Below are 27,862 nucleotides of genomic sequence, written 5' to 3' on the forward strand. Positions count from 1 at the left end.
TTATTTTATTATTCCATGCACCCGGTAACTTATTTGGGACCTCCGAGAATACAGCCACTTAACACAACGTTCGGAGTGCATAAAGTAAGGAATCTCCTAACTTCTACATCGATATGAAGATTCATATACCGTTAAATCGGTAGAAGAGAAACTTTTTTGTTGTTTTCTATTCAACCTTCTTATAAATCGGCCCGGCTTAAATTGCATCTAAATAATACAACCGATCTTTGGAGAAGAAAATGTAACCAGCCTTCTAACATCTGGATTTGAGTGTTGAAGATTTATAATTTGTCAAAATGGAATAAGAGAAACAAGAATCAAGATGACAGGGATGAGTCAAAGAGATGAGCCAAAGAGAGGCTGTTCATATTATTTAGAGAAATATCTACAATATGGCAGAAGCTATGTTAATCTAGTCCTTACAATTTATAATGTGTTAAGAAAAATACTCTGTTTTTTGTTTCACTCAATGTCTAAAATAAATTAGTGCATTTTATTGATCTTACCTATTGTTTTATTATTACACTTTTGTACCTGTCAAATTTATTACAATCTCACCATGAGCGATCATGGCGTTTAGCTGATAGAAAACTGATATGAGCATCAGTGGTGAAAATCTAATCAATAATCACACAACTTCCAATATCTTGCAGTAAAATGCTACCATTATGTTTATTGTTCCTTAGCCTCTTCCGCAATGAATGTATCTCCTCATAAATACCTACTGATTTTTCGGCCACCCCTAACTTAATTTCTTCTTATCGTAAATTAACTAACTAACTAACCATTATGCTGCTTCCATAGAGTGGTAGGCGGAGAGAATAAAAAGCCACACCTCTCTATTTTTGCAAACATTCTTTGCATCTCCCACATTCATTGTTTTGAATGTCTCGATACGGGTGATGCCCGGTGAGGTTGTCATATAATAAAAAAAAATGGTATGTAAAATATGAAATATATAAATCTCCTCATACATACCTGCCTGACCACTTTCAAGCATTTGAAATACTTGATCATGCCAAGTTTTTTTGGTTGTCTTTTACTCTTATTTCCAACTTTAGTCGCCTTGCAAATTTATTTTACCATTCTTTCCACATGTCCAAACCACCTTAACACACCTTTCCTAATTTTATCAATAATGCTTATCTCAGCCTTGCATTCATTTCTTATTTTACCCTTCGAACATCTGTCATACATCGTTTTGCGGCCCATTCCCTTTTGTAATTTTATCAATTATCCTTATCTCAGCTATGCATTCTTTCCGTATTTCACAATTTGAACAACTGTAATGTGTTATTTTGACACATTAAATGGAATATTGTGGAAAGTATTATGTGAATTACTATTATTTCCTTAGTTTCCGTTCCTAAATAAACAGAATCATTACATAACATAACTTATTTCTAGTAATAATCTACTCATAATCTCAAGCATATAAATATATATATTCCATTCCAAAAGCAAAGAATCTGGAGTGAAAGACCGATCACATTGGAATGATCTAGTCGACACTGCGTTGATCTGATGCAGTGCGTATGTACCATCTGGGGTCAACGAAGAAAATAAGGTCAAAATAATCGTTTTATAATACATATTTGATTTATTTCACTTTAAACATGTAAATCATCAGTTGCTTAGGTTGCATTGATACTACATAAATATATCATATATAAATATTACATAACAGTTGCACTAATGTTTCGAGGTAAATAGATACATGTACATATAATATTCTTATGTAAAAGTGTATAACGCTATGTTGTAATTTCATATTTATTATTCAAAAGATTTAAACAAAACATTCTCCAAGCATAATGATTCGTTTTATAAATTATGAAACTGAAAATACAAATTTGATAATGAATAAAAATGTGATAAATTTATAATTTTAAAATGAGGCCATCTTTTTTGTTTTTATTGGATATTGCAAAAATGAACGCATTAAATAATAACAGAAAAGATAAAACTGTTTTTAATAAACTATACTTTAATTTCATTGATGCAACACTGACTGTGTAAACAAAATATTTGTACAAATCTTAGCTTGCTTGTACAAATGTTTTATTTGTGTATTTGTTAACTTTGACGGATTGTGTTTAAAGTCAAAATTATAAAACACAAAAGTTTAACTCTGCTTTACATTCAGAAGTTTACTAAATAAATTTAGTAAAACTTTTAAATTGTGCATGCTAGGACTTTAAATCTAGGTTTGTTCTGAACAGATTTGAACTTCATCAATATTCTCTGGATTTTTTTTACTAGGTATATAAAATTTTCAATATATTATCTGTATTCCTATACGGCCAGGCGAAATAATTATCCCAATTTTACTTTGATTTTGTCAATGCATGTATAAAAATATTTTTTAGGTATGTATTGAAAATATTTTAAAATTACAAATGTGAATTTGGAGGGTCTCTAAATATGGAATGTTAACAAGGACACAACTACCAAGGCTTTTGCAGCATATAATATAAAATTTTACTTAATTTTATCACATCAGTAATTCAAACAATAGACCAAATTGTATAAGTACATATTAAATAAGAACAAAACACATTATATTATAATCAGATATATGAAAATCAAATTTATGTTTATTACCACATGAAGGTACATATCAACATTAAAGCAACATTATTATTATTTAATTATAAATACAGTGGAACCTCCAACTTTGAACATAATTCCGATGAAAAAATGTCTCGGACTGCAAATAACGTTTCGGGCCATCCATTCCGTGGACAGATAGTGATGAGCTTAAAGTACCTGATGTTTTCACATATAAAAAATATACACATATTACTTTTTACGTTATTATGCAATGCTATTGTATAAGGTAAATCTAAACGGATTGAGTTAAAAATAAGGATCATGTCGTGGCAGATCAGGAGTCAAACCTAGAAACTCGAAGTCCATGACACTAGTATTATGGAATGAATTAAGTTCGTAACTCGAGGTTCCACAGTACTTTTTATTTTTTAAACTGTCAATAGATTAGTTGTTGCTATAACAACCGCTTAGCGAATCTCTGTCTTGTACATGTAAGTATATATTTAAAAAATATTATCTTAAATACACATTTAATTAAGAAATACTGTTTTTAAATGAGAGTTTAAGTAGAAACACGTATTATACTATAATATTACAAGTTAAATATTATGTTTATAGTAAGTAGGTACTTTCTTACTATAATCCTTCAAACTTCTTAACTTGAAGACGATGTAACATTTTCGATTGACATCTTATTTTTTTTTCGGATATACTATTTCATCCCATCTTGTCATTCATCCACCAAATTGAGTGTTTTAAACTAATCTTATGTTAAGTAAATGAAATATAATAAATATTTTTTTGTTTTTAAATTAAAGGTGTAAAATAGAACAATCGGGGTAGCAAGGAAATATTTTAAGGGCTGACTTATCTTGACTCAAAAATATTATGTATGTTAACAATCTGGGTAATATATTCAATATCCAAAGCCAGTCTTATATACCCAATCCAACCCTAGTTTGGCAATTTTGGTGATGCCGGATGTCAATAAATTGTATTCGCTTCCATCAAAGTCGCATGAAATCTCATAATGTAAATTAAAATAAGCAAATATGTGTGATTATTTAAACAAAATGGTAGTTGTAATATTATATCATAAAATTAAAGCGGTATATGGCACATCAAAAATTAAAGTTAGGCCACCTACCTTTCCATAAAAAATCAGAGGTAAATATTTCACTCTAATGGTTACGATTATTGGCACTCTCATCAGTAATTCAAAATCATGAACTTAAATAATAAGTTTGCACAAAAATAAGGTGAGAAAAGTTATCTTATATTTATTTCTTCTCCATCTTACTCCTCATTACTGACGGTTGTGACCCTTGTCGAATCAATGACTCTTCTCTTACTGTTATCCCTTGACTGCACTGTACATAGCGATCCCACTACCGAGGTGCCTGCATTTATATTTATACAAAAAATAAAATAAAATATGAAATTATAATTTTTGCAATAGATTAAAAGAAAAACCTGTTTGGTAAGTACTTCATAAATAGGTTAACGGGACACTTTTTTAAAGATATACTTGTTGAAAAAGAAAATCCCTCAATATCCGTGTGATGTGTACATATATACTTTGGGTAAGTGAGCAGGTATGATTTCCTGGTAACTTTCAAAGACCATGTTTGCAAGTAAATACCTTATAATATGTGCTTCAGACCAACTTTAAAACTGCGAAATACCGTGTTGACAGGCAATTAATGATATGAAGTGTAGTCGCCAAATGTGATAATGGGATAGGTATAATTTTTTAGACATTTTCTCTCTTATATAAAGTATTACAACCTTATATTACATTAGATATTTAATTGACACTTAAATAATATAAAGACAAGTGTTTACCTATTTATTCTATGTTAAATATTCTAATACAACATTAGAATGAAAGAAATAAAAATATTTTAATATTATACAGTGGTAACTTGACTTGCAAGCTGTTCTGCATTAGAAATTTTCGAGATATCAACTTTTTTGATATCTCTTTTTGACCGCAACATGCGACATAGTTTTGAGATACACGGTGATATGCTGCATTTGTGTGTGTGCCGTATCTGTGGTGTTTGTTATTATGTTGCATTTGTCTGTAATACGACACCACAAGTGGTGTGTGTGACCCGTGCTGCACATGTATAGATTAGGTTTAGAAGCATAAAGATCTATAGATACGAACCAGTCGGAAACAAATTAAGTTTGTAAGTCATGTTACCACAGTAGTTAAGTATTTCTATAGGGGCCAAAACATAGGTTACGAAGTAAAGCTCTTTTTATTAGTTATAAAGTTATAGATAGACTTTTATAAGTAATATTTTTTTGAGGATGCAGTTTGTGAATTACACATTTTTTTTTGTTAAAAAATATGTTATGCTGTTGGTAATACATCCATAATTAAATCTAAATAAGATAAATGAAACACTCGTTTGTTGATTGGCAAAAAAAACATTCTTATATAATTTTCCAAAACAACCATACTCAACATGTGACCAGCTAAATATGCGCATGTCAAAACTCTTCACTAATTTCCATCTTTTTATAAATAAGTACTGTGTACTGTCATTTTTATATTCTGCAAATTTGTAAGTATAAGCATGGATTACTTATAGCTATACACCACATTCAAATGCTAAGGAGTAACGGAGACGCAATGAGCTAAAAATGGTTTGAGAAAAATACACATACTTTATTATTTCTATTACAATTTTTTTCAGTGATCAATTTTACATAGTGAGCATATGCTCACTATGTAAAATTGGTAATTTCCTTCTTTTGGTGTATACACATGTACACACCAAATTGGTAATTTCCTTCTTTTGAAGTCAATTAGATAGAGGTCCTAAGACTGGTTGAGTTTGGCCGTTCTACAGTACATGGTTTAGTAAGTACCTACATAACAGATTTTAAAATGAATTGATACTACAGTATTTTTTTTGACAATCATTAAACATCGCAATTACATTTTCTACCACACAATGGCACAGTTAATACAGATATACTTCTACTGTTCATCACACTCCTGATGACTAATTTCCTATTGAAAGCATTGTACTACGCCATTTGAAAAATATTTCTGTATTTTACAAAAATCTGTTTTTCTTACTAGTCTTATTTTTAATTACATATTGTCTGGCCACTAAGAACTTTCTGTTTGAAATACACATCAGGATTAACGCGTTATTATATCTTTGTTTTTTTTTGTAGTTATGTACATATATTTTCATGCAAACAACATGAATAATATTAGAGTTAAAATCTCAATTTGCTGGGTTGAACAAGAAAAAAAGACAGTTAAATATTTTTTTTCATAAATCTTAAAATATTAATGTGCTCCATTTAATACATTCATATCTATATTTAAAATTCAATGATAACTTTTCACACAACGTCCATGTGCCTTACCAACATTTTAAATGTGCATTGTAACATTTAAAGAACAATGACTTATAAATGACATCAAATATGAATGTAAATGAGGTTGTCTTTTTTCAGTAGTTTTTGAAATTTGTGCAATGAATTTTATTATTTTTATAACCTTTTTCAGGTTCAAATTAGTCAAAAAGTACATTAACTTGTCAGTACCACGGTTGATTTTTTTATCTTCCATGTTTTTAATCAAATATTGCATTATAAAGCACATAAAATGAGAGATTTGTGTAATTTTAATTATTATTTGTTATATTTTATTAAGTCACTGTTTAAAGTGGCTGCAGGCAAAGTTAAGATTGCCATGATGATTTACAACCTACAGCGTGGAGCGGTACAATAGAAAGAAGAATGAAATTAGTTTTAAATAAATACACGATAGAAGTATGGCATATTTTTCAGCAGCAGAAATAATGAAACAGAAAGATACGATCACAGACTCATATTTGGTAAAAGATTTTAAAAAAGCATGGTATGTAAACCGAAGTATTTTAAATATTATGTATTTTAGTCTATACACTTTTTTGTCTTTCTACGTATACAAAACTAATTGTATATTTCTTATTAATAACGTATCAACTAAACACTTAGTGTTCATTATAATGTAACATTTATAGAGAATGTTTAACGTTAAATGAAGAAGATATCTATTAAATAGTACAAATACATGAGTGCTCTTTAGCTCTTTCTATAATATATAGTAAATAATTCCAAAAAAATCCAAAATTAGTATAATACTAAAATAGATATGAGTAAACCATAAATTCATTTCTTATACAAACATGGTAAATAAAATTATAGTAGGTACTTTTAGCATGGCAACATTATAATGATATTGATTTTCATCTCAGATATTTTACAATCTAAATTTATTTTTCATATAAAACGTTTTGAGTAGACTTGCATCTCAATAAGATAAAAAATCAACAAAGAAATTTATCAGAATTGTTTATTTTGTAAGAATCTTACACCTAATACTGATAAAAAAATATGTGACACATTTTCATAGCCAGTTACTCATTGCAGATCCTAGCGATTCCACATCATTATCTAAATGATAATTCATAGCATCATCTGATGCTACTCCAGCCCATGACAACAGTCGCTAATATGTTTCCTTCCGAGATACAAATATTTTTAGTCCAAGTCGGAATGATTACACGATCCAAAGCATGCTTTAATCTCTTCACCTGAAATGGAAAGTTATATATTTTTGAGTAAGAAAATCTGACATTCTTATATTGTAAGTTTGTATTGTATTAGTAACCTTGTCATTTTACCACATTACAATGTTAAAAAGTTTTTTTTTACATTCCATAACATTACATTACATAAATGGTTGCTATGAAGAGGTATCCACCGGTCAGATATCAAATAATTTAACAAGTTAATGGATAAGAGATCCGCACCTCAACGGTGCATAGGGCACTGCATCGTATGGAAGCAGTGTGATATTGATTGTTAAATACATGAAGGAAAGGTGATCGGCCCTGCACTTCAGATACTAGTCCAAGGTAATATTAAATAAATATTAGAGTTTAAAATCATTTGTATTTATTTTCACCCTCCTGGGAATCGAACCCAGGGCCTCTAGTGCGGTAGCCAAATGTACAGACCACTACACTACAGAATTAATGGTAAGAAGTTTACATAAAATAGTCATACTTGGCACATTTCTAAATTCTAAGTACTTGTATGGTATATTTGTTTACAAGTTCGTAAATCAGAAGACCATATAACCAAAATTTTATTATTAATGACAATTTTTTTTCCCTAGTATTTTTTTAAAAGGATTAATATTAATTTATATTACATTTATTGCGAGGTTTTCTTAAATTTTTGATAGAAATAAAGAAAATTCTTAAATATTCACAAAAACTGATCACTTGTTGGTAAAAATATCTGTAGTTTTCAAAATTAGTCATGTGAAGTGAAATAAAACTTAATAAGTGGTCTAAAACAAGTGTTTAATTTTAAATGATGTCAATATCATTTAAATATCTTTCTTCATGGAGAAATTATTGTTCTTTTTCAAATGTATGTTCTTACTGGCTTTTGTGTCATGTATGGCAAAGCTCTAGTTACAAACAAAATGAAGAGTATTGAAAAAAAAAATTAAACATTTGTATAATACCACTTAATGAGTTTTATTTACACACGACTTGTTTTGAAAACTAACAAATTTTTTCATCTACAGGTAAAAAGTAAAACTTTACTTTTACTTTTCACCTGCAGAAAGAATCATCTATTAGTTCCAAAACTAGTCGTGTGTAATGAAATAAAACTCATTAAGTGGTATTATACAAGTATTTAATTTAAAAAAAAAATCAAAAGTCTTTCCACGAAGTTAATGCCGAATCAATAAATAATATTATTGAAATAAACAAATGATAATCGTTCTCACCTTCCATTGAGACAGCTGAGGCTGACGGGATGGTCATTCCCATTGACTGGTAGATTTCCAGGTACGGTCTCGGCCAGGGGATACCACTGGGCTACAGGTTTCCTCGGATTATCCAACATCTCTAGCCAATGGTCTCGTCCGATGCCAATGTAGCTGGATCCTATGGCAGTACACCCCATCAACTCATTGGATCCGATCCTAAAACGATATTTTACAAATTTAATACACAATATGCAGAGACTAACCGATCTTGCTGCTTATCTGAAGGGGATATTAATAATTTCATTAATGGATTCGGTAGTCACTTTGTGGTAAAATCTATTCATTCTTAATTTAAGTTTTACTTAGTAAATACAACTATTTCTTCAAATCTACTGTGACACATGTTTCGATGCATTTCGCATCATTTTTAAACACCGTATGTGAAGTTAGTTCCTGTTTTGAAATGATGCGGAATGCATCGAAACATGTGTCACAGTAGATTTTAAAAAATAGTTGTATTTACTAAGTAAATCTTTAATTAAATAGAGATAATAATAGGCTGAATACATTTGAGATGTGGACCGATAGAAGAATGCTCGGGATATCCTGGAGAGACCACATCTCCAACGACGAGGTACTACGAATAATGGAAGAAAGAAGGCACTTACTCGCAACTATCTTGAGAGATTGGTCACGTGTTGAGATAGGAGGGTTTCCTGCACCTGATAATAGAGGGAACGATCGAGGGAACAAACGCCAGAGGATGCTCGTGAATATCTTTGTAACTTATGCGAGGACATGGGCTATTAGACGTATGAGGAGCTGAAGAGGGTTTCGCAAAATACACTGCAGTGACGAAGGAGGTGTCAGTTATATTTATTTTAATTTGCGAACATTCTGATTTGTACTAAGTAAGTATTTGGACACACTCAAAATGTTGTAAATAAATGAATGCATTTACCATCATGAGGAGAAGTGAAAAGTTAACATGTCAAATGTAAAAAAATAAATAAAATGGAGGTAATTATTACCTGTCATAGTCGATTACTTTGACGAGTAGGCTAACTTCCTCGACATTTTCGGCGGGAACGTCAAACACTAGCGCTTCGTTATACACCGGACAGAGCGTGTTCTTCTTGACAGTTGTCTTCTTTTTCTTTATTCTTTTCCCCTGGCAAAGCAGATACACCTTCACGTAGGGATCTGAAAACACAAAAAATATTATTTATCAAACTCCTTTGAAAAACTAAATATTTTACGGAACTCTAAAATAAGCACAACTTTGTTTTAGGTATGATTATTTAATAAAAATCATACAAAAATAGGTACATTATACAAATTAACACAATACCACGTATATATATATATATATATATATATATATATATATATATATATATATATATATATATATATATATATATATATATATATATATATATATATATATATATATATATATATATATATATATATATATATATATATATATATATATATATGTATATGTATATATATATATATATATATATATATATATATATATATATATATATATATATATATATATATATATATATATATATATATATATATATATATATATATATATATATATATATATATACTACTACTACCACCACGCCGTTTCCCCGCAGGGGTAGGCAGAGAGGATGGAATGCCACACTCTTCTCTCCTGACATACACTCCTCGCCTCCTTCACATCCATACATCTAGTCATACATGCCCTCCGATTACGCAGACATTGTATATATATATATATATATATAAACAAAAAGACTTGGCACGATCAGATCAATCAGAACCTAAAATCTGGCGGTGTCAAAAGTCTGCGTAATCGGAGGGCATGTATGACTAGATGTATGGATGTGAAGGAGGCTAGGAGTGTATGTCAGGACAGAAGAGTGTGGCGTTCCATCCTCTCTGCCTACCCCTGCGGGGAAACGGCGTGATGGTAGTAGTAGTAGTAGTAGTATATATATATATAGAAATAATAACTCAATGTTGATACTATTGAAAATGATGCGGAATGCATCGAACATGTGTCACAATAAATTTGAAGAAACAGCTGTAAATTTTTTTTGTTACTAGGTCAAATATTCACAGGATTTCGGGATACAAGTAATAATCTGTGTACACATGTACGAGTATGTATAGCAGCCACGATTATTAAATCCAGCCTCTTTTCCCCACAGCTCCATCCGTCCTTTGAAACGTTCTTTATTCCGCCCTCATAACACGGCATCATATTCTTCGTCATATCACCGTGAATAATAACCCTACTAACAATCGAGATTCCAACAAAAAGACCCGCATTTATAACTGTCAAAATGTTTCCCGCGCAATGTGTAGGCAATACGAAAATCGGCGGGAGAGGCAGTGAAAATTGAAGAATTCCAGCGCGTCATCGCCGTAACGAGAATATTCTCCTTGACGTTAAATGACATGTAAAATATATTGCTGATAATTATTACTGAGCGATGAAATTTCTACAATATATATTCGATTATTTTCAAATTTTGAAGTGAGTTCATTACACTTTAAAGTTGATCAATGAAGGGTACCTACCTACTTACTTGATTAAAATGTTTATTTTTTAGACAGATTCGGGGCATTTTTAGCAAACAAAACTTTTTCGGAAAAAATGTCCGCGGATGTTGTTTAAAAAATTAATATTTTTATATGGTATATATTTTGTTAGAATACACATTTTCAATAAAAAAGCTCGCACACAGTGATTATTATTTTTCGATAGTAACAGGGTGATAAAATTATTCATACTTATCGAATATTTTCCCCGAGTTGTTTTCAATAATAAAACAAAAGCTGTAAAATTCACGAGGTTTATACATTTTCTCTCAAGGCGAAATTTTCTGGTGAAAATAAATATTATTATGGAAAAAAATTATCCGATATATCTCACATCGATGAATATTTTATCTCTTTCGAAGTGTCGAAATTTCAGTTCACTTTTCCCCCTAAAATACGTTTTAAATTCTGGTAAAGAAAATTGAAAATTGATTCCAACTGTACGTTTAAATTCAAAGAAATGTTTTTTTTTTAAATATTTGTTTTAATACGTTTTGATATTTCTGGCCAGAAATTAAACGGGTCAGAACACGGTATTAAAAAGTCTTGTTTATTCCGTATTTTTCCAGCACGCTCCATAGTTTCATTCTATCAACCTTATCATACACTTTTTGCAGATATACAAAAGGGAAGAACAGTTTCTGATTACTCGATTTTAATGAAAATTGACTTAAATTAATAAGAAAGATAAGTGATAATTCAACGGGTATAGAAATTTTACAGGTAAATAAAACTGGTCTTTCTTTAGATAATCTAGAAAAATTTGAAATGAGTAAAGCAATCAATAAAGACTTACGTATAATAAATAACCAACTAAATTTAACTTCGAGTCCACTTTTAAAAATATTCCAATTGTGATTCATTTGCCTTCTTTCTCTCTTTCAAAGTTTTAGTATTGCACACATCGCTCTCTCCTTTCAAGAACGTCATAAATCAAAATTCGTAAATTTCCAGCTGTGCATGTTTTCGGAATGCCCAGAAAATGTACTATATCCCAGCAAAAGCGGCATATTTTTAACTTAATATTTACCCGCTACAGGGCAGAAAGTGTTGTTTTTGCATTTTGAAGAAAAGTTATTGTTTTTTTTTTTTTTTTAATAAAATAAATATTTTTCAAATGGAGAAAAAACCTTCAGGTTTTACCTAAAAAGATCTGTTGCACGGTAAAAAGTTCAATAAGTGGCTTGATATTTATTTTTAATACATTGTATTATATGTTTAAACTTTAAAAACGTTCTCCTGAAAAATCAAGTTTTTTGATTTTTGACGTTCTTGAAAGGAGTGAGCGACATGTCAAACCGTAATAATTTTATTTTAATGACCCGATGATGGCATGATGACATTCCGAAACCGGTAGTCAGGAATAAGTATTTATAAAAGTGGTATTACACAAAGTGAACGAATAATGATAAGGAGAGCGTTATATTACCATACCACAATGTTAACTATGCTTTTAATACAAAAATAAAAAGAAAGATAAGTTTTTAATTATGAGGAAATATATTCGTTTCAATTTATTTTATTCGATGTATTAAAACAATTCTTTTTAAACTCGCACATACGACGTTTTTCTGAGAAAGTGTCGATGTGTACCTATTATCTTGGGGTCACATGAGGTGATGCGAAAAGGCGTGACATCTACAATAATACGTGGCATATTCCCAAGGCTGTACAAATACCTTATCTGGGCCCGTGTTTAGGGGTTGGCTTAGGGGGTGGCTTGGGGGTGGAAAGGGGGGCTATAAATCATCAGACTGTTTGCCGTGCCACCTGTTGTCACCCCGGAGCAGCACTTTTACCCAGATTTCATAGTGGCTCGCCACCTCACCCGGATAGGCACAATGTCACCTTTGTTATAATATTATAGGACAGTCAGCAAAAAATAGACGATAACCTCTAGCGCCCGCATCTACGCGTTTTACGGAGTACTTCGTATTTTATGCTTAAGTCTTAGCAAATATGAAAAAAATGTTAAAGAAATTGTGTTCAGAGTATAGAATTTAACATATTCACTTTAAATGACTGCAAACGTTTGCTCAAAAATTGATATTTTCGTATTATTTTTTTGTGAATATTAACATGGCTTGTAAGACGTATTTAGGCGGGATAATCGATAGCCTGCAACATAAATTTCATTAAACCCAGGTTCAATGTAATTGATTTTTTTATTAGTTTATTTATTACTAATAAATTAAACCCTGAACAGGGCAACAGGTTGTTGCCGAAACTAGTTGGTTAATAAAAATGTGAGTGGATCAGAACACAAAGTATTTTTATTTCTCGAAATAATAGATCTCATTTACAATTCAACTAAATATAAGGTCTATAAATTAATTTGTAAATGATTACTGAATACTTTAAAAAGTAGATTATCGTTTTTTTTTTTAAATAAAAATAGTAAGGGTTTCATAAAGTAATAGATCTCATTTACAATTCAACTAAATATTAGGTCTATAAATTAATTTGTAAATGATTACTGAATACTTTAAAAAGTAGATTATCGTTTTTTTTAAAAATAAAAATAGTAAGGGTTTCATAAAGTAATAGATCTCATTTACAATTCAACTAAATATTAGGTCTATAAATTAATTTGTAAATGATAACTGAATACTTTAAAAAGTAGATTATCGTTTTTTTTTTAAATAAAAATAGTAAGGGTTTCATAAAGTAACAGATCTCATTTACAATTCAACTAAATATTAGGTCTATAAATTAATTTGTAAATGATTACTGAATACTTTAAAAAGTAGATTATCGTTTTTTTTTAAATAAAAATAGTAAGGGTTTCATAAAGTAATAGATCTCATTTACAATTCAAATAAATATTAGGTCTATAAATTAATTTGTAAATGATTACTGAATACTTTAAAAAGCAGATTATCGTTTTCTTTAAATAAAAATAGTGAGGGTTTCATAAAGTAATAGATCTCATTTACAATTCAACTAAATATTAGGTCTATAAATTAATTTGTAAATGATTACTGAATACTTTAAAAAGCAGATTATCGTTTTTTTTAAATAAAAATAGTGAGGGTTTCATAAAGTAATAGATCTCATTTACAATTCAACTAAATATTAGGTCTATAAATTAATTTGTAAATGATTACTGAATACTTTAAAAAGTAGATTATCGTTTTTTTTAAATAAAAATAGTAAGGGTTTCATAAAGTATACTATTAAATGTAATAACTAACCATTCATTCTGACCATTTTGATACATATACAGCTGGTAACTTAATTTACCGGGCAAAATGTCGAATTATATTCTAGGAATATTAAACCCTGACAGTTAGACCCTGGCTGTACGAGAGTTAATTTCCGCATCGTGTCAGGGGATAGAAACACCCCTACAAGCTAATCAACAGAGGACTTTTGTGAATACGCGGGTTAGAGGCGCAGAATACAACTTTAAGCGTTATTAAGTTAAATTAAAAACGTAAGACTGAAAAATGGTCCCCATTTGTATACGGGAGTTAGAAAAATAACTGTATAAATAACTCTTAAAAGAGACGAATAGAGCTGGAAGGACTCCGCATAAAATGATCATACGTAATTATTATAAGGCGGCCTGCGCAGTGAAGTGGTGAGAAAATTTAATTGGATTCACGTGGTTTTAAGAGTTCGATTCATGACTAGGATAAATTAATAAATAAATTTTAAATAAATAACTCCGGACTGGAATTTGAAGTAAAAAATTGACAAAATACTTAGTATTTTTTAAATATTTGATCAGGATACCCATAAATTTTGTTTTTTTAAAGCTCAAGTTATGATTTAATTTTTATTATTTATCTGTTTATCTACCTTATATTGATTTAATAAGTTTTTACGCTGTTAATTACCTAAACCATTATTTTATAAATAAATTTATGATCACAACTGTCGTCGAGAAAAGGCGGTTGAAACTGTTAAATACCTGTACTGCTATTCAGTAAATTAATTAATGGTTACAACTGTCTTCAAGAATATGCGTTTTACCATTCATGCAATAAAAGCTCGATATAAAAAACATATATTTAACGAACCCCGGATATAACGGACAAAAATGCGGTCAAATGTAAAAAAATACATGCTTAAATTCAAGTGCCACCGCATGTAAACAATTTTTAATAGCCGTGATGATTACTTCATACGTCTAACAGTAGAATTTAAGAAATAATAAGAATAGAAACAAAAGTAGGAGTATATTAGCAAACTTCGAAAATGCAAATAAAACTTGATTCCTTTTTCAAAGCAGGATTACCGAAAGCAAGCGCGTCGATATCCGAAGACAATACATAGAATTTCGTTTTCGATTTGTATTATTCATTTATATTTAAATACTGTTATTATTATTTCAAACCTATTTTTATATAACGGACTTTCATCTTTAACGGAGACCCCCTCTTCTCAATTAGTCCATTATATCAAGGTTTTACTGTAATAACGTTTTACGTTGTTAAATAACTGTACTGTTATTTTGTACATAGATTCAATAAATTTTAATACAAATATTTGTTAAATGTACGACAAAGGATTCAATTTATCATCCCTCATAATTGTATAAAAAATAATAGTCAAAAGCTACGAAAAACACTATGAAAAATTGGTATAAATGACTGGCAAGTCCTATCGCTTACGGAGTAAAGCGGTTTACTATGTTTTAGTTAATAACCACATATAACCCATTTACAGCTAGGAGCTTGCTAAGTGCAAAGTAAATTTACGCGTAACCTCATTCATTTCCGTCCAATGGAATCAATTTCACATCATATTTAACAACGAAAAATTCGGACGGACCACACATACTTCAATTAAATTCTTCATAAAAAGCTTTTTCATTTATTAGATCTTAAACTATTGTATTTGTAATAACATAAAACTTTATGATATTCTGTAATATTGATAATAATAGTGGTATAAATTCTTCTTCATCTATATTGAGAAGTGAAAAAAAATATATGAAAAAAAAACTCCTATAATTGGAGATAATCCAGATTTGTGAACAAGTATTTGGACACACTCAAAATGTTATAAATAATTAAGTGGCCAAATAAAAAACTAAAATAATATTATGAAAAATATATTTTCTAGCGTTTCTCATGTACGTGATTATAATCCAAGATTCGGACCTCAGATACAAATGGAAGAGTTTCTGCTAAATAAAAAGCTTCTTTCATTTCACCATAGATGTCTATAGAGAAATTCTAGTGATTCAAGCACTATGTTTCGAAATTGAACCATACATATAGAAGTTCCAAGAATAAGTGAATGTTACACGTGTGTAAAGTGATCACTTAAACCAGCCTAAGACGGTCGTAAGCCCCGGAAATCCCCAGATTTCCATATTCTTCTTCATCTATGTTGAGATGTCAAAAAATAATATTTTCATCATTAACGATTTTCATTTTTAATGTAAATGGTTTTTTAAACTTAAACCTTTTTATAATTTATATTTGAAGCACTAAGTTTCTGATTTTCGTTTTTATAATTAAAGTATACTTAACATGTTTTAAAATCACTATAAATATATTATTTATAGTGATTTTAAAACAAAGTTACATTATAATTTTAAACCTTTTTGTTTATCCCTGTAATGTAGGTATATATTATTCTCGCAAGTAAACTTCTCGCCATCATTTCGGATTTATTTTTTAGATTATCGATATCATTATTCGTGGAAAAAATATAAATACACAGCGGGCATTGTAATTAAAAAAAAACTTCAACAACTCAAATCGTCCACAGGTATACAGTAATTTCACCTAGGAACGTAAGCAAGTTATATCTTAAGTTAGGATTAAATTTCACCCTGTTCAAGCTTTGAATATTACATTGAATTTACTAGAATTGTTATAAAAGAAACGCCATTAAAATAATTATTCGAGATGGTGATTCGCGTACGTGACATTATTATCTCTGCTACATTCCGAAAGTGCAGAGTTATCAGCGAACTGTACAATTTGCCACATTTTAGTCGTGATTTAAATTGTAAGGAAGCTCTACGGTATTACATGAACAAGTAGAATACACTAAAGTTTACCAAAAATGAAGGCTATGCGAGATCACGGAATCCAGTAAATAATGATATAGTGTAAGGGTTGAGAATAATTTGATAGTCCATACACACACACACACACACACACACACACACACACACACACACACACACACACACACACACACACACACACACACACACACACACACACACATATATATATATATATATATATATATACTGTGTGTGTGTGTGTGTGTACAACGGAGTCCTGGTTCCAACTCAAATGTATGGAAGTGAAACATGGAGTTGGCAAAAGAAGGATGAAAGTAGACTGAATGCAGTCGAAATGCGATCTCTCAGAAGAATGTGCGACAAAACGATGTATGATAGATGTGCGAAAAGTGAAATAAGGAAGGAATGCAAAGCTGAGATAAGCATTATCGATAAAATTAAGAAAGGTGTGTTGAGATGGTTTGGATATGTAGAACGAATGAGTGAGGAAAGAACGGTAAAACAAATTTATGAGGCGAATGTTAGTGGGAAAAGAAGCAGAGGAAGACCGAGAAAAACATGGCACGATCAGGTATGCCAAATACTTGAAAGTGGTCAGGTTAGGAGTCGTAACAATTGGCGGGTATGTATGAGGAGATGCATGAACGTGGAAGAGGTGAAGAATGTTTGCAAGGACAGAGTGGTGTGGCGCTCTATTCTCTCTGCCTACCCCTGCGGGGAAGCGGCGTGACGGTTAGTTAGTTAGTTAGATTTACATATAGATATATATATATACTTCTACTAAATATACTTCTTCGAACCTTTTTCCTTATCATACAAACGCAGTGTTATGTTGATCACATGAAGGAAAAGTGATCAGCCCTGTGCTTAAGGTAGTCCAGGATAAAATTTAATAATTATTAGAGTGAAAAATCACTTTTAAAATCAAACCCGGGACCTGTAGTACGGTAGCCGAGCGTGGTGACCATTACACTACGGGGGCGGATATATTATTCGATATACTATTTTTAGGTTTGTGAATGTGGGAGCATATTTTTGATTTAAATACAATATCGTAAGATCTCTGTTACTTTTTTCTCTCACTAAGATATAAATTATTTTATTTTTATGTTATCCATTGTCTGTGGAGTGGATCGATAATGTTATATAGTGAAATTCGATGAACCAATATTTTTTGTTGTTTTATTTAATATACATATTCTCTCTTTGTCCCTAATCTTGTGGATTGCAGCAACAAATGACACCTCTCATAATATTATTAAATCTTCGGCTCCCCATACGTTGAACGCCCCATATCCTCGTACAATTCGCTTAGATATTCGCGACGTGGGCGTCCCTATAGCGTTTAATATATTACAAACGTGAAAAAATTTCTCTTAAAATTTAGTATTTTGCATTCGGAATTATTGTACCCAAAACGAATAAAATACATATTATATTTCTCTTCAACTACCTCAAGGGTTTTTCAGGGATTTAGGCGGGATTGATTTTCAGCCATTCAAACCACCGTGAGAAATATTCATCGCTCTTTTACAAAGCCTCTTACTGGGTAAATATATGCGGAGAAGATGTTTGGGGATCATTTTGAATGAAAGGCGAAATGTTTTCAAAATGAAATTATTGAAAGAATTCATATCGAAATACAAGATTAGTTTATACTTAAGATGTCACAACTGATACGAAGCGTGTTTCGTTTTTATGCGAAAGAAGATAGAAGTGTGAGCATTCCAGGGCTTACGATTTTGTATTCGGCTGCCTAAAGTGATCACTTACACTTGCATAACGTTTACCATTCTGCTCATTTTTGAACAACCATATTGTATTAATTTTGAAAGATGTATGTATGTCTGTATGCTTCTTTAAACTCTTGTCCGCACCCCGATCGTGTATAGGGCACTGCTTCATATAAACACAGTATCTTGATCGTTAATACATGAACGAAAGGTGAACAGCCCTCCGCTTCAGGTACCAGTCCAAGGTAAAATTGAACGTATATATATATATATATATATATATATATATATATATATATAATATATATATATATATATATATATATATATATATATATATATATATATATAATATATATATATATATATATATATATATATATATATATATATTTGTATATATATATACATAAACATACACATTTTTAATATTTTTTACATTTACTTTATTCTTAATCATTTTTACTGAAGTAATTTCGTGTACCATATAATCAGTCATCGAGATTTTGTATAGGTACAAGGTTCTCTAATCCTTAGTGCATGTTGGTCCTCGGGTAGACCAAACACGCATGTGATCAATATTTTCTGTAGTTGTACGTGTGTAAATAATGATTGTCCTGTTAAAGAGATGGATACGACTCAAAGCCGGTAGACAAAAAATTTGGTGAGTATTTAAATACTAATATTACAAGAGATTTTGTAAAAAAAAATTAAATACCTGAAGATCCTGTGATGTCCATGGCCTTGAGATTCCTTCCTTTTATGATGGTTAGTGTCAGTCGTCCTGCAGTGGGTAGGTAACACAAGGAAAGCATCAATTCTCCTAGCTGCACCTTTTCCTAAAGAAAAAAGGAACTTAATTTTAAAATACTCAGAGTAAAAAATACTTCCTTTTTCACAATAATGGTAATCAGTCTTTGACGTTCAATTATACTTTATTGGCACACTTGTACTGGCAGAGAAGAAGAATTCGTTCATTAAAAAATCATTAATTAAATGGAGCAATTTCGACAGCACAATGTTGCAATTTTGGATTTAATTTGAATTACTGTTGTACATTGGAGTATGCTTTTTCAGAATTTAAAGTATTTTAGTGATCAGCAAATTAATTAATGTTTTAATTTGTAATCCAACATGAAAAACGTGAAACCTTTTGTCCATTTTTGGCAATTTATTTTATTTTGCCTTTACTCGTTTATCTAAAGCGGTAAAAATAATTGCTGAAAATTAGATAAAGAATGATAAATATTTTGTCTACCTCTGTAGTGTAATGGTTAGCGTGTTTAGCTACCGTGCTGGAGGTTCCGGGTTTAATTCCCATGGGGGAGATGAAAATAAATATTAGTGATTTTACAGTCTAATATTTATATGATATAACCCTGGACTAGTCCCTGAAGCGCAGGAGTGATCACCTTGCCTTTATGTAAGTAACGATCAAGATAACACTGGGTAAATAGGATGCAGTGCCCTATGCACCATTGGGTGCGTATAAGGGTTAGGATGTTCTAAAAAATGTTTTTAATAATGATTTTGAGATTATGTTTACTTAATAAGATAAGTGATACTCGGCATCGCTGGTTCGATTCCCGCTGATTTCAAAATGAATTCAAGAAATATTTATTTTCAATTGGTTCTGTTGTTTGTGACGTATTTTTGACTTCTGCCTTCCCTTTTTTTACTATCCTACATGCAAACAAGCCTTCTAAGCAAAGGCTTCGCGGTTCATCCCTTAAAACACCACCATGTATCAATAAATTAAAAAATCTCCATACTTTGAGAAAGTCTAATTTTTTAAAGATAAAGATTACAGATACACAAGGCTATTTTGATGGGGCTTTGGAAGTCTGGGTAATTACAGTACTAACGATCTGTCATTTATTTACTTTAGTTTTTGTGATGATTTTCTGTCGATGAAAACATCAGTAGTTTTCGAAACTAGTTGTGTGAAAAGAAATTAATACAAATTTTTAATTTTTAATAATAATTCGCTCGTAGATATACGTAAAAGAACGCGATATTTTTGGGGTAAATAACATTTAAAAAGGGTTTTTCATTTTATTTACAGTATTAGACGTTGAACGACGTTATACCGTAGTACGTGAATAATCATCAATGTGTAAATACGTTTCCATATTCAATAGAGTTGTTCGAATGTAGGCAAAAGTTTTCCCTTGCGGATTTTCCTGGAAAAGCTTTTAGCTACAATATGAATATAATACCCACATTGTGCTAATACAGAATGTTACTGTGATGTCTTTTTTGAAACCTTTTATGGTTGAAATCGTGCAGTCCGTATTCGATTTGAGATTTTGTTTTTTTTTTAACACCGTGTGGAACCGTGCATAAATGAAATCATGTATTAAGGACATTGGGCAGAAATATGCGGAATCACGGAACTTGGTAAGACCTCTAACTGGGGTGATTTGGGTTTATACGGTGTGCAAGATTATCCTAATTGGCTGTGATATACACTTTTTAGATAAATGGTACATACTGATTTAATAAAACTAAAAGAAATATATTTCTAATTCATGTTTTACTTAGTAAGTACCTACCACTATTTCTTAAAATCTACTGTGACACGTGTTTCGATGCATTCCGCATCATTTTCGTACTTACTAAGTAAAAATGGATAGATTTTACCACAAAGTGACTGCCGAATCAATTAATGAAATATATTTCGTCTACCGTACACGACTCATGTAAAATACATTTATTTGAGCACTAACATAATACCTTTTGACATTCTCCTAAAATATGAAATTACAAATACAATGCCTCAAATAATGTTTAAAACGACTCACAGTGACACCAAACCGAATTATAACATAGAAATTTACCATTATAATACACAAATACATAATGAAATAATGTGGAGCTGATAAACATAACTATGCTTGGAGTAAGGTCCTAACTATATTGACTTTGCCCAAATTAACCAGCTGCGTGACATATAAAAAACAAAACCCCTCCAACATAAATAAACTGAAAAAAAATACTTTAAAGAAAGATATTTGCGTTCGTGAGTAGTTCTATTTTCTCATTTGTTTACTTTAAACATGCTTCTTACCATATATATATTTTTTAATATGCCTATTTAATTTACCCGTTTATTGTTTAATATTTTATATTTTACCCTGTGTTATTTTTGCTATTTTTTTATTTTTATTTAACTAAATAAAATAAAAATTTATCAAAAAAACATCAATATCTCCATTTTCTGTTCTCCATAAAACCAGAAACAATAAAATAAAATATGTATATCGATTTTACCAATTCCAAAAACTACGTTCAATTACAATATTCTAGCACGAAAGCAAACAGATTTGAAGTGTTTGCTCAATATAAGGAAAAACCCTTTTTCCTTATCTTAATCCTTCCTCCCCTTATCAATACAGATGCCTTACCCTAATCAAATAGTTTCTAGGTTTGTCTATTATCTAAACATGATTTATATATGCCTTTATTAATTTCCAAACGCTTCTACATAATGTAAAATATATATACAATGGATTAAGGGTCCAGAGTATATGTTGACCAAACATGTATAATATAAATCTTCAATCGCTTATCCACACCCAATGGTGCATAGTGCACTGCATTATATATTGATCGTTAACACATGAAGAAAAAGTGATCCGTAATCAGCCCTTCGTGATTATAATATAAAAGAATAAGAAATAATAACAATAGATAAAAAATACAAATTACATATGAAAATTTGCTCATAGAAACTGTTCATTAAACAAAATATCACTTTGTGAAATGCCACTTTTATTTTGGTATTACACAAAGTGAACGATGAATGATAAGGAGAGTGTTATATTACCATACCACAAAGTTAACAATGCTTTTAAAATACAAAATATATTTTCTGGTAAGCCTAAATGGCTTGTGTTTGACAATTGTAAACGTGTAAAAATAACTATTAAGTAGAAAATACCGAGATTTATGAACAAGTATTTGAAAACACTGAAAATGTCTTGGAAATTCGTTTATACATTAAATTTAAATTTTGTAATGACATTTATTCGTGGAATTGAATTTAATGGAAAAAATAACAACTAAGTATGTAGTATTTTCCAAATTAGTTTTATTTGACCAGCAATATATATATATATATATACATATATATATATATATATATATATATATATATATATATATATATATATATATATATATATATATATATATATATATATATATATATATATATATATATATATATATATATATATATATATATATATATATATATATATAAATGTCAGTCTCCTTTACAAAGTTATGGCGTTTCAAAGACTGAAAAGTATTGATATGTCATTCACCCGTTTGGTTCGATTCAGTCGATATTTCCCCAAAAACTTTTTCGATACAACCATCAAGTATTTTCCTTTTCTTTCGGAATCCTTTAAGGTCCTGTACATCTGTTCCAAATTAGGGATAAAGCGAGATTGATGAACTGGGATAACTCAGCCCCGTCCGCTCAGCTGAAGGTTAATGACTGTAAGATATGGCGCCTAATATCGACCGTTACCTCGACTTTCATAATGACACAAATAAAACGCAAATTAATCATTGGTAGATAATGTAGCTAACTGGTGAATTGCATTTTTTTGTGATGAATTTTGAATAAATAAATAAATACAATTAAAAATAATAACCCACTATAAAACTCCCTAAGCTAAAGGTTCACCCATGTCAACGTTGTAGGAGGGTTAACTGTAGTTTTAGTGTGTATTTATTTATTTATTTATTTGTTACATTAAGAGATTTAAAAATTTATTCAGATACAATTTTATTTATATAAATATAAGTAATCTTTGATGATTTGATAACATAATTATATATGTGAAGTAGGTTTTTTGGTCCATTGGGTTAGTGATAAAAAAAGAAAAAAAGTACGTTCCCTTCAAAAAGAAACACAAAAAGCAGGAAAAATAATAACAGTTTAATAAAAAATATCGAATATGTCTAAAAACACTATTTTTTTTTACTTAAAAGGTAAATAAATAAATTTTATTGAAGAAAAAATTCTTCACATAAAAATTGAGTCGCTAAAAATTCTGTAAATTTTTTTTTAAAAATATACTTTTTTCCATTACTTTTTCCTCAAAAAATTTTTTTATTAACGGATAACTAAAGTATATCAACCGAATTATGTAAGAATAATAATAAAACCCTTATCCGCACCCCAATGGTGCATATGGCACTGCTTCATATGAACACAGTGTTATCTTGATCGTTTACACACGAAGGAAAGGTGATCAGCCCTCCGCTTCAGGTACCAGTCCAGGGTAATATTGAATAAATATTACAGTGAAAAAATCACTTACATTTATTTGGGACCCGGGACCTCCAGAACGGTAGTTGAGCGTGCTGACCATTACACTTCAGAGGCGGACATTATGTAAGCTACAGTTAATCCAGAAGCTAGATAAGCCCCAATTAAAATAATAAAATTTAAATGATTACAAAATACTTCGCAATACAAAAGTGATATTTGAATTTTTGATCAGGTTAAAATATTCTTTCGAAATTGACACAATTACCGATTGAAAGTATTACGAGTACTTATGTTTTAAAAACAAAATTCTTATATTTCAGGTGTAAACTTAAAATGACTTTTTAAGATGTTGAAACTTTCTGCCGAGAGAAAGTTAACACTAAAATGAAATATGAAAATCTTTGAAGATGTTCAACTTCCAATAATGTTAAAACTCCTTCAACATTCAAGTAAGTGTAGTTGGTTCAAGAGTGAGTAATTTTTCACATCGATAATGAAAAAATAAACGTAAGATCAGGACAATTTATAAGTTTAATTTAATTTAATAATAATTATTTTTAATTAATGTTTTACTTAGTAAATACCACTATTTCTTAAAATCTACTGTGACACGTGTTTCGATGCATTCAGCATCATTTTCAAACACCGTATTTGAAACACCGGTGTTTGAAAATGATGCGGAATGCATCGAAACACGTGTCACAGTAGATTTTAAGAAATAGTGGTATTGACTAAGTAAAACATTAATTAAAAATGGATAGATTTTACCACAAAGTGACTGCCGAATCAATTAATGAAATTAATAAAAATTATTTTAATTTTTATTCAAGTTTAACTAAAGGGTGGGTGCAATACTTAGCTAGCCATATTTTACATTTTTGACATCTCAACAAAAATGAAAAAGAACATGGGAATCTGGGTATTTACAGGGCTTACGACCTGTCATAGGTTGGTTAAGTGATCACTTTACACAAGTGTGATATTCACCTTATTACAACTCATAATTGAAAACCATACTACTGAAATATTGGAAGTCATACAACCATGATTTATCTCATAATATTCAATGATTTAGTTTACAACAGCCATCTATAGAAACCCTTTTATTTGTATGTAAGATCCGAACACGGATTATTTTACATACTGGGAAACGTCTGAAAATCTGACTTTGAATTTTTATGCAGCTTATACTTTTATTTATTACCAGTTATATTATTTATTACCAGTCGTATTATATTCATCCGTCTCCGTGGTGTAATGGTCAGCACGCTTGTCTACCGTTCTGGAGGTCCCGGGTTCGATACCCAAGGGGGATCAAATAAATATGTTTTTTTTTCACACTAATATTTATTCAATATTACCCTGGACTGGTACCTGAAGCGGAGGGCAGATCACCTTTCCTTCATGTGTTAACGATCAAGATAACACTGCGTTATATTATACAGTGCCCTATGCACCATTGGGGTGCGGATAAGGGTTTAAATGAATGTTATTTTATTCACAACATTTTGAGTGAGTACCAATTCTTGTTCACAAATCTGGGTTTCTCTACTATTTTTAATTATTTTACGTAAAAAGCTTTATTAATGGTACGGTGTTAGGTTAAGGCTCTGAACGGATATCAACCCCTATGGAGATGTTTTCGATACTGCGTCTTGAGACCTATATAATGTGTATTGTTGCAGAAGGTGGGTGAGTTCTCTGTAATGAGTCGACGGGGGAGAAGATACGTGAACCACTTAAGGGTTGATGGGATTGGACTAGGCGGGTATTGAGATATTGAAATACAAAAGTTATAATACCTATTTATATATTTTTAAAGACATTTTTGAGATGTGTGATTGATTTCCTTTGCGTTAGGAATATTGTTGAAAATATTTTCCGTACAAAAAAAACTAATTTTATCCTATTATTTTTTGACATCTCATGAAAGATGTAGAAGAATATGGAAGTCTGGGCATTTACGGCACTGACGACCGTCATAAGCTGGTTTGAGTGATCACTTTACACATGTGTAACATTCACCAATTCTACCCATTATTGACAACCACTCTAATCTCTCAAATTCTTGGAAGTTCTAAATCTATGAACCAATTTAGAAACATTGTTCTTGAATCACAAGAACTTCACTAGAGACATCTATTGGTGAGATGAAAAGATGCTTTTTGTTGAGCAGAAACTCTTATATTAGTATGTGAGGTCCGAATCCTGGATTATAATATAATCACACACGTGAGAAACGCCAGAAAATATCATTTTCATTTTTAATATTTTAGCTTATATTATAATTTGACTAGTTAATTTATTTAGTTAATATTTTGAGTCATTTTATCCATTTGAGATGTCTGGACGCTTTTAAGTTCGTATAATATTTAAAACGAAAAATATATATTAACATCTCCCATTAACTATTGTTGTCTCCCGTAAATTATTACAGCACATGTTAAAACGTTTACTTAAGTACGTAGAATTGTATAGCTATATAAGGACCGTCAGTCCATTTGATCTTCACATTCGTTTGAAAACACCATAACTATGAGAAACAATTGGCAAAATATTAATTTTAATGTGTTTTTTAACAATAACGTACAAATTAGTACACCGAAAAATCTGTGTTTAGTTAAAAAATTAATATATAAATATATATATTAAGACCCCATAAAAAAACATGAAGGGAATAAACAGTGGTTTTTGTAAACGAGTTGGAACCAGGACTTCTTTATGTACGGTCAATTTATTTATAGCTGATAGGATTTTATTTCATATAACTGATTTTAGTGCACCATTCACCGTGTTCCCAGCATTCAGCTGTGTGAATCTTTCTTCCTTTGATAAAGAAGATTAATATAATAATATATAAACACACACATGTATAAAACAAACATAAAACATACATACACGATAGTGGAATGATTATTCCGAACCCATTATTTACGAATTAATGTTTTTAAAAAAGTAGTTTTAATATGTGAGTAATACTAATAAAAGAGTTTCTGCTCAATAAAAAGCTTCTTCTCATCTCACCAATAGATGTCTCGAGTGAAGTTCAAGTGATTCAAGAACAATGCTTAAAAATTCATTCATATATATAGAACTTCCAAGAATTTGAGTAGTGTGGTTGTCAATAATGGGTAGAATTGGTGAATGTTACACGTGTGTAAATTGATCACTTAAACCAGCCTATGACGGTCATCAGCCCCGTAAATGCCCAGGCTTCCATATTCTTCTTCATCCTTAATGAGATGTCAAAGAATAAAGTGTTATTACACAAAGTGAACGATGATGATAAGATTGTTACATACATACATATCCACAATAAGTGAAGGTGGATGTGTAAAATTAAAAAGTTGAAAAATATGTAACTACGCATGTCTTATACAAATCTCATCTAATACAGATCCCACGGGATTGAAATCTGTGTCGAATTGAACCCTGTTAATATCACAAAAGAGAAAATAAACAATGTAATGAGCTTTTTAATAGTTTAAAAGTGCTCTTAATTGTAGGGTATTTCAAGTATTAAGTAGTTATCTGTGTAGAATAATTACAAATTATACGAACGTTTCGGACCTTTGAAGATTATTACGGCGGAAAATTAGATGGAAATCTCATAAAAATTACAACTTTGCGAAAATATCGAGAAACTTTTGCAATTCCGTAAAGTGTTTTCTTCTTTCAGCGTAAATTAATTTAATATGTTCAACTGGAGTAAGCTAAACATTCGCAAAATTCTCAACTGAAGGCGCTACCGTCAGTGATTCTTGTAAATCTAACAAATAATAACTAGCATACGAAAGGAATCCAACAGCAGTACATAAATACAACATTAAAAAAATAACGCAATATGAATGTTTAATAGTAAATAGATGGTATGT

At 30.3% G+C, this 27,862-nt stretch overlaps 1 protein-coding gene and 1 long non-coding RNA gene across 3 annotated transcripts in view; one reads left to right on the plus strand and one right to left on the minus strand.

Annotated features, from left to right (window-relative positions):
- Positions 1 to 5,734: 5,734 nt before the first annotated feature.
- The window catches only part of LOC148310924 (synaptotagmin-10-like), a 150,112-nt gene continuing 127,984 nt past the window's right edge, over positions 5,735 to 27,862 (minus strand). Inside the window, exons 8-11 of one of the 2 annotated variants that reach the window (XM_088257605.1) lie at positions 19,416 to 19,536; positions 9,391 to 9,562; positions 8,378 to 8,575; positions 5,735 to 7,163 (exon numbers count right to left, since the gene is read on the minus strand). In XM_088257605.1, the coding sequence (XP_088113731.1) occupies positions 7,160 to 7,163; positions 8,378 to 8,575; positions 9,391 to 9,562; positions 19,416 to 19,536 (495 nt within the window). In that variant the 3' untranslated portion in view covers positions 5,735 to 7,159. Of the gene's footprint in view, positions 7,164 to 8,373; positions 8,576 to 9,390; positions 9,563 to 19,415; positions 19,537 to 27,862 lie in introns of those variants that run through there. The other variant, XM_088257607.1, reaches the window with a different exon arrangement.
- Positions 24,400 to 27,696, plus strand: LOC148310925 (uncharacterized). Its single transcript, XR_015837332.1, has 3 exons — positions 24,400 to 24,436; positions 25,673 to 25,755; positions 27,667 to 27,696. It is a non-coding gene; the product is annotated as an uncharacterized LOC148310925 (long non-coding RNA).

This window comes from Brachycentrus maculatus, unplaced genomic scaffold (assembly GCF_059751285.1).
Source record: "Brachycentrus maculatus isolate JH-2025_06_01 unplaced genomic scaffold, ASM5975128v1 h1tg000085l, whole genome shotgun sequence".
In the NCBI taxonomy this organism is placed as follows: Eukaryota; Metazoa; Arthropoda; class Insecta; order Trichoptera; family Brachycentridae; genus Brachycentrus; species Brachycentrus maculatus.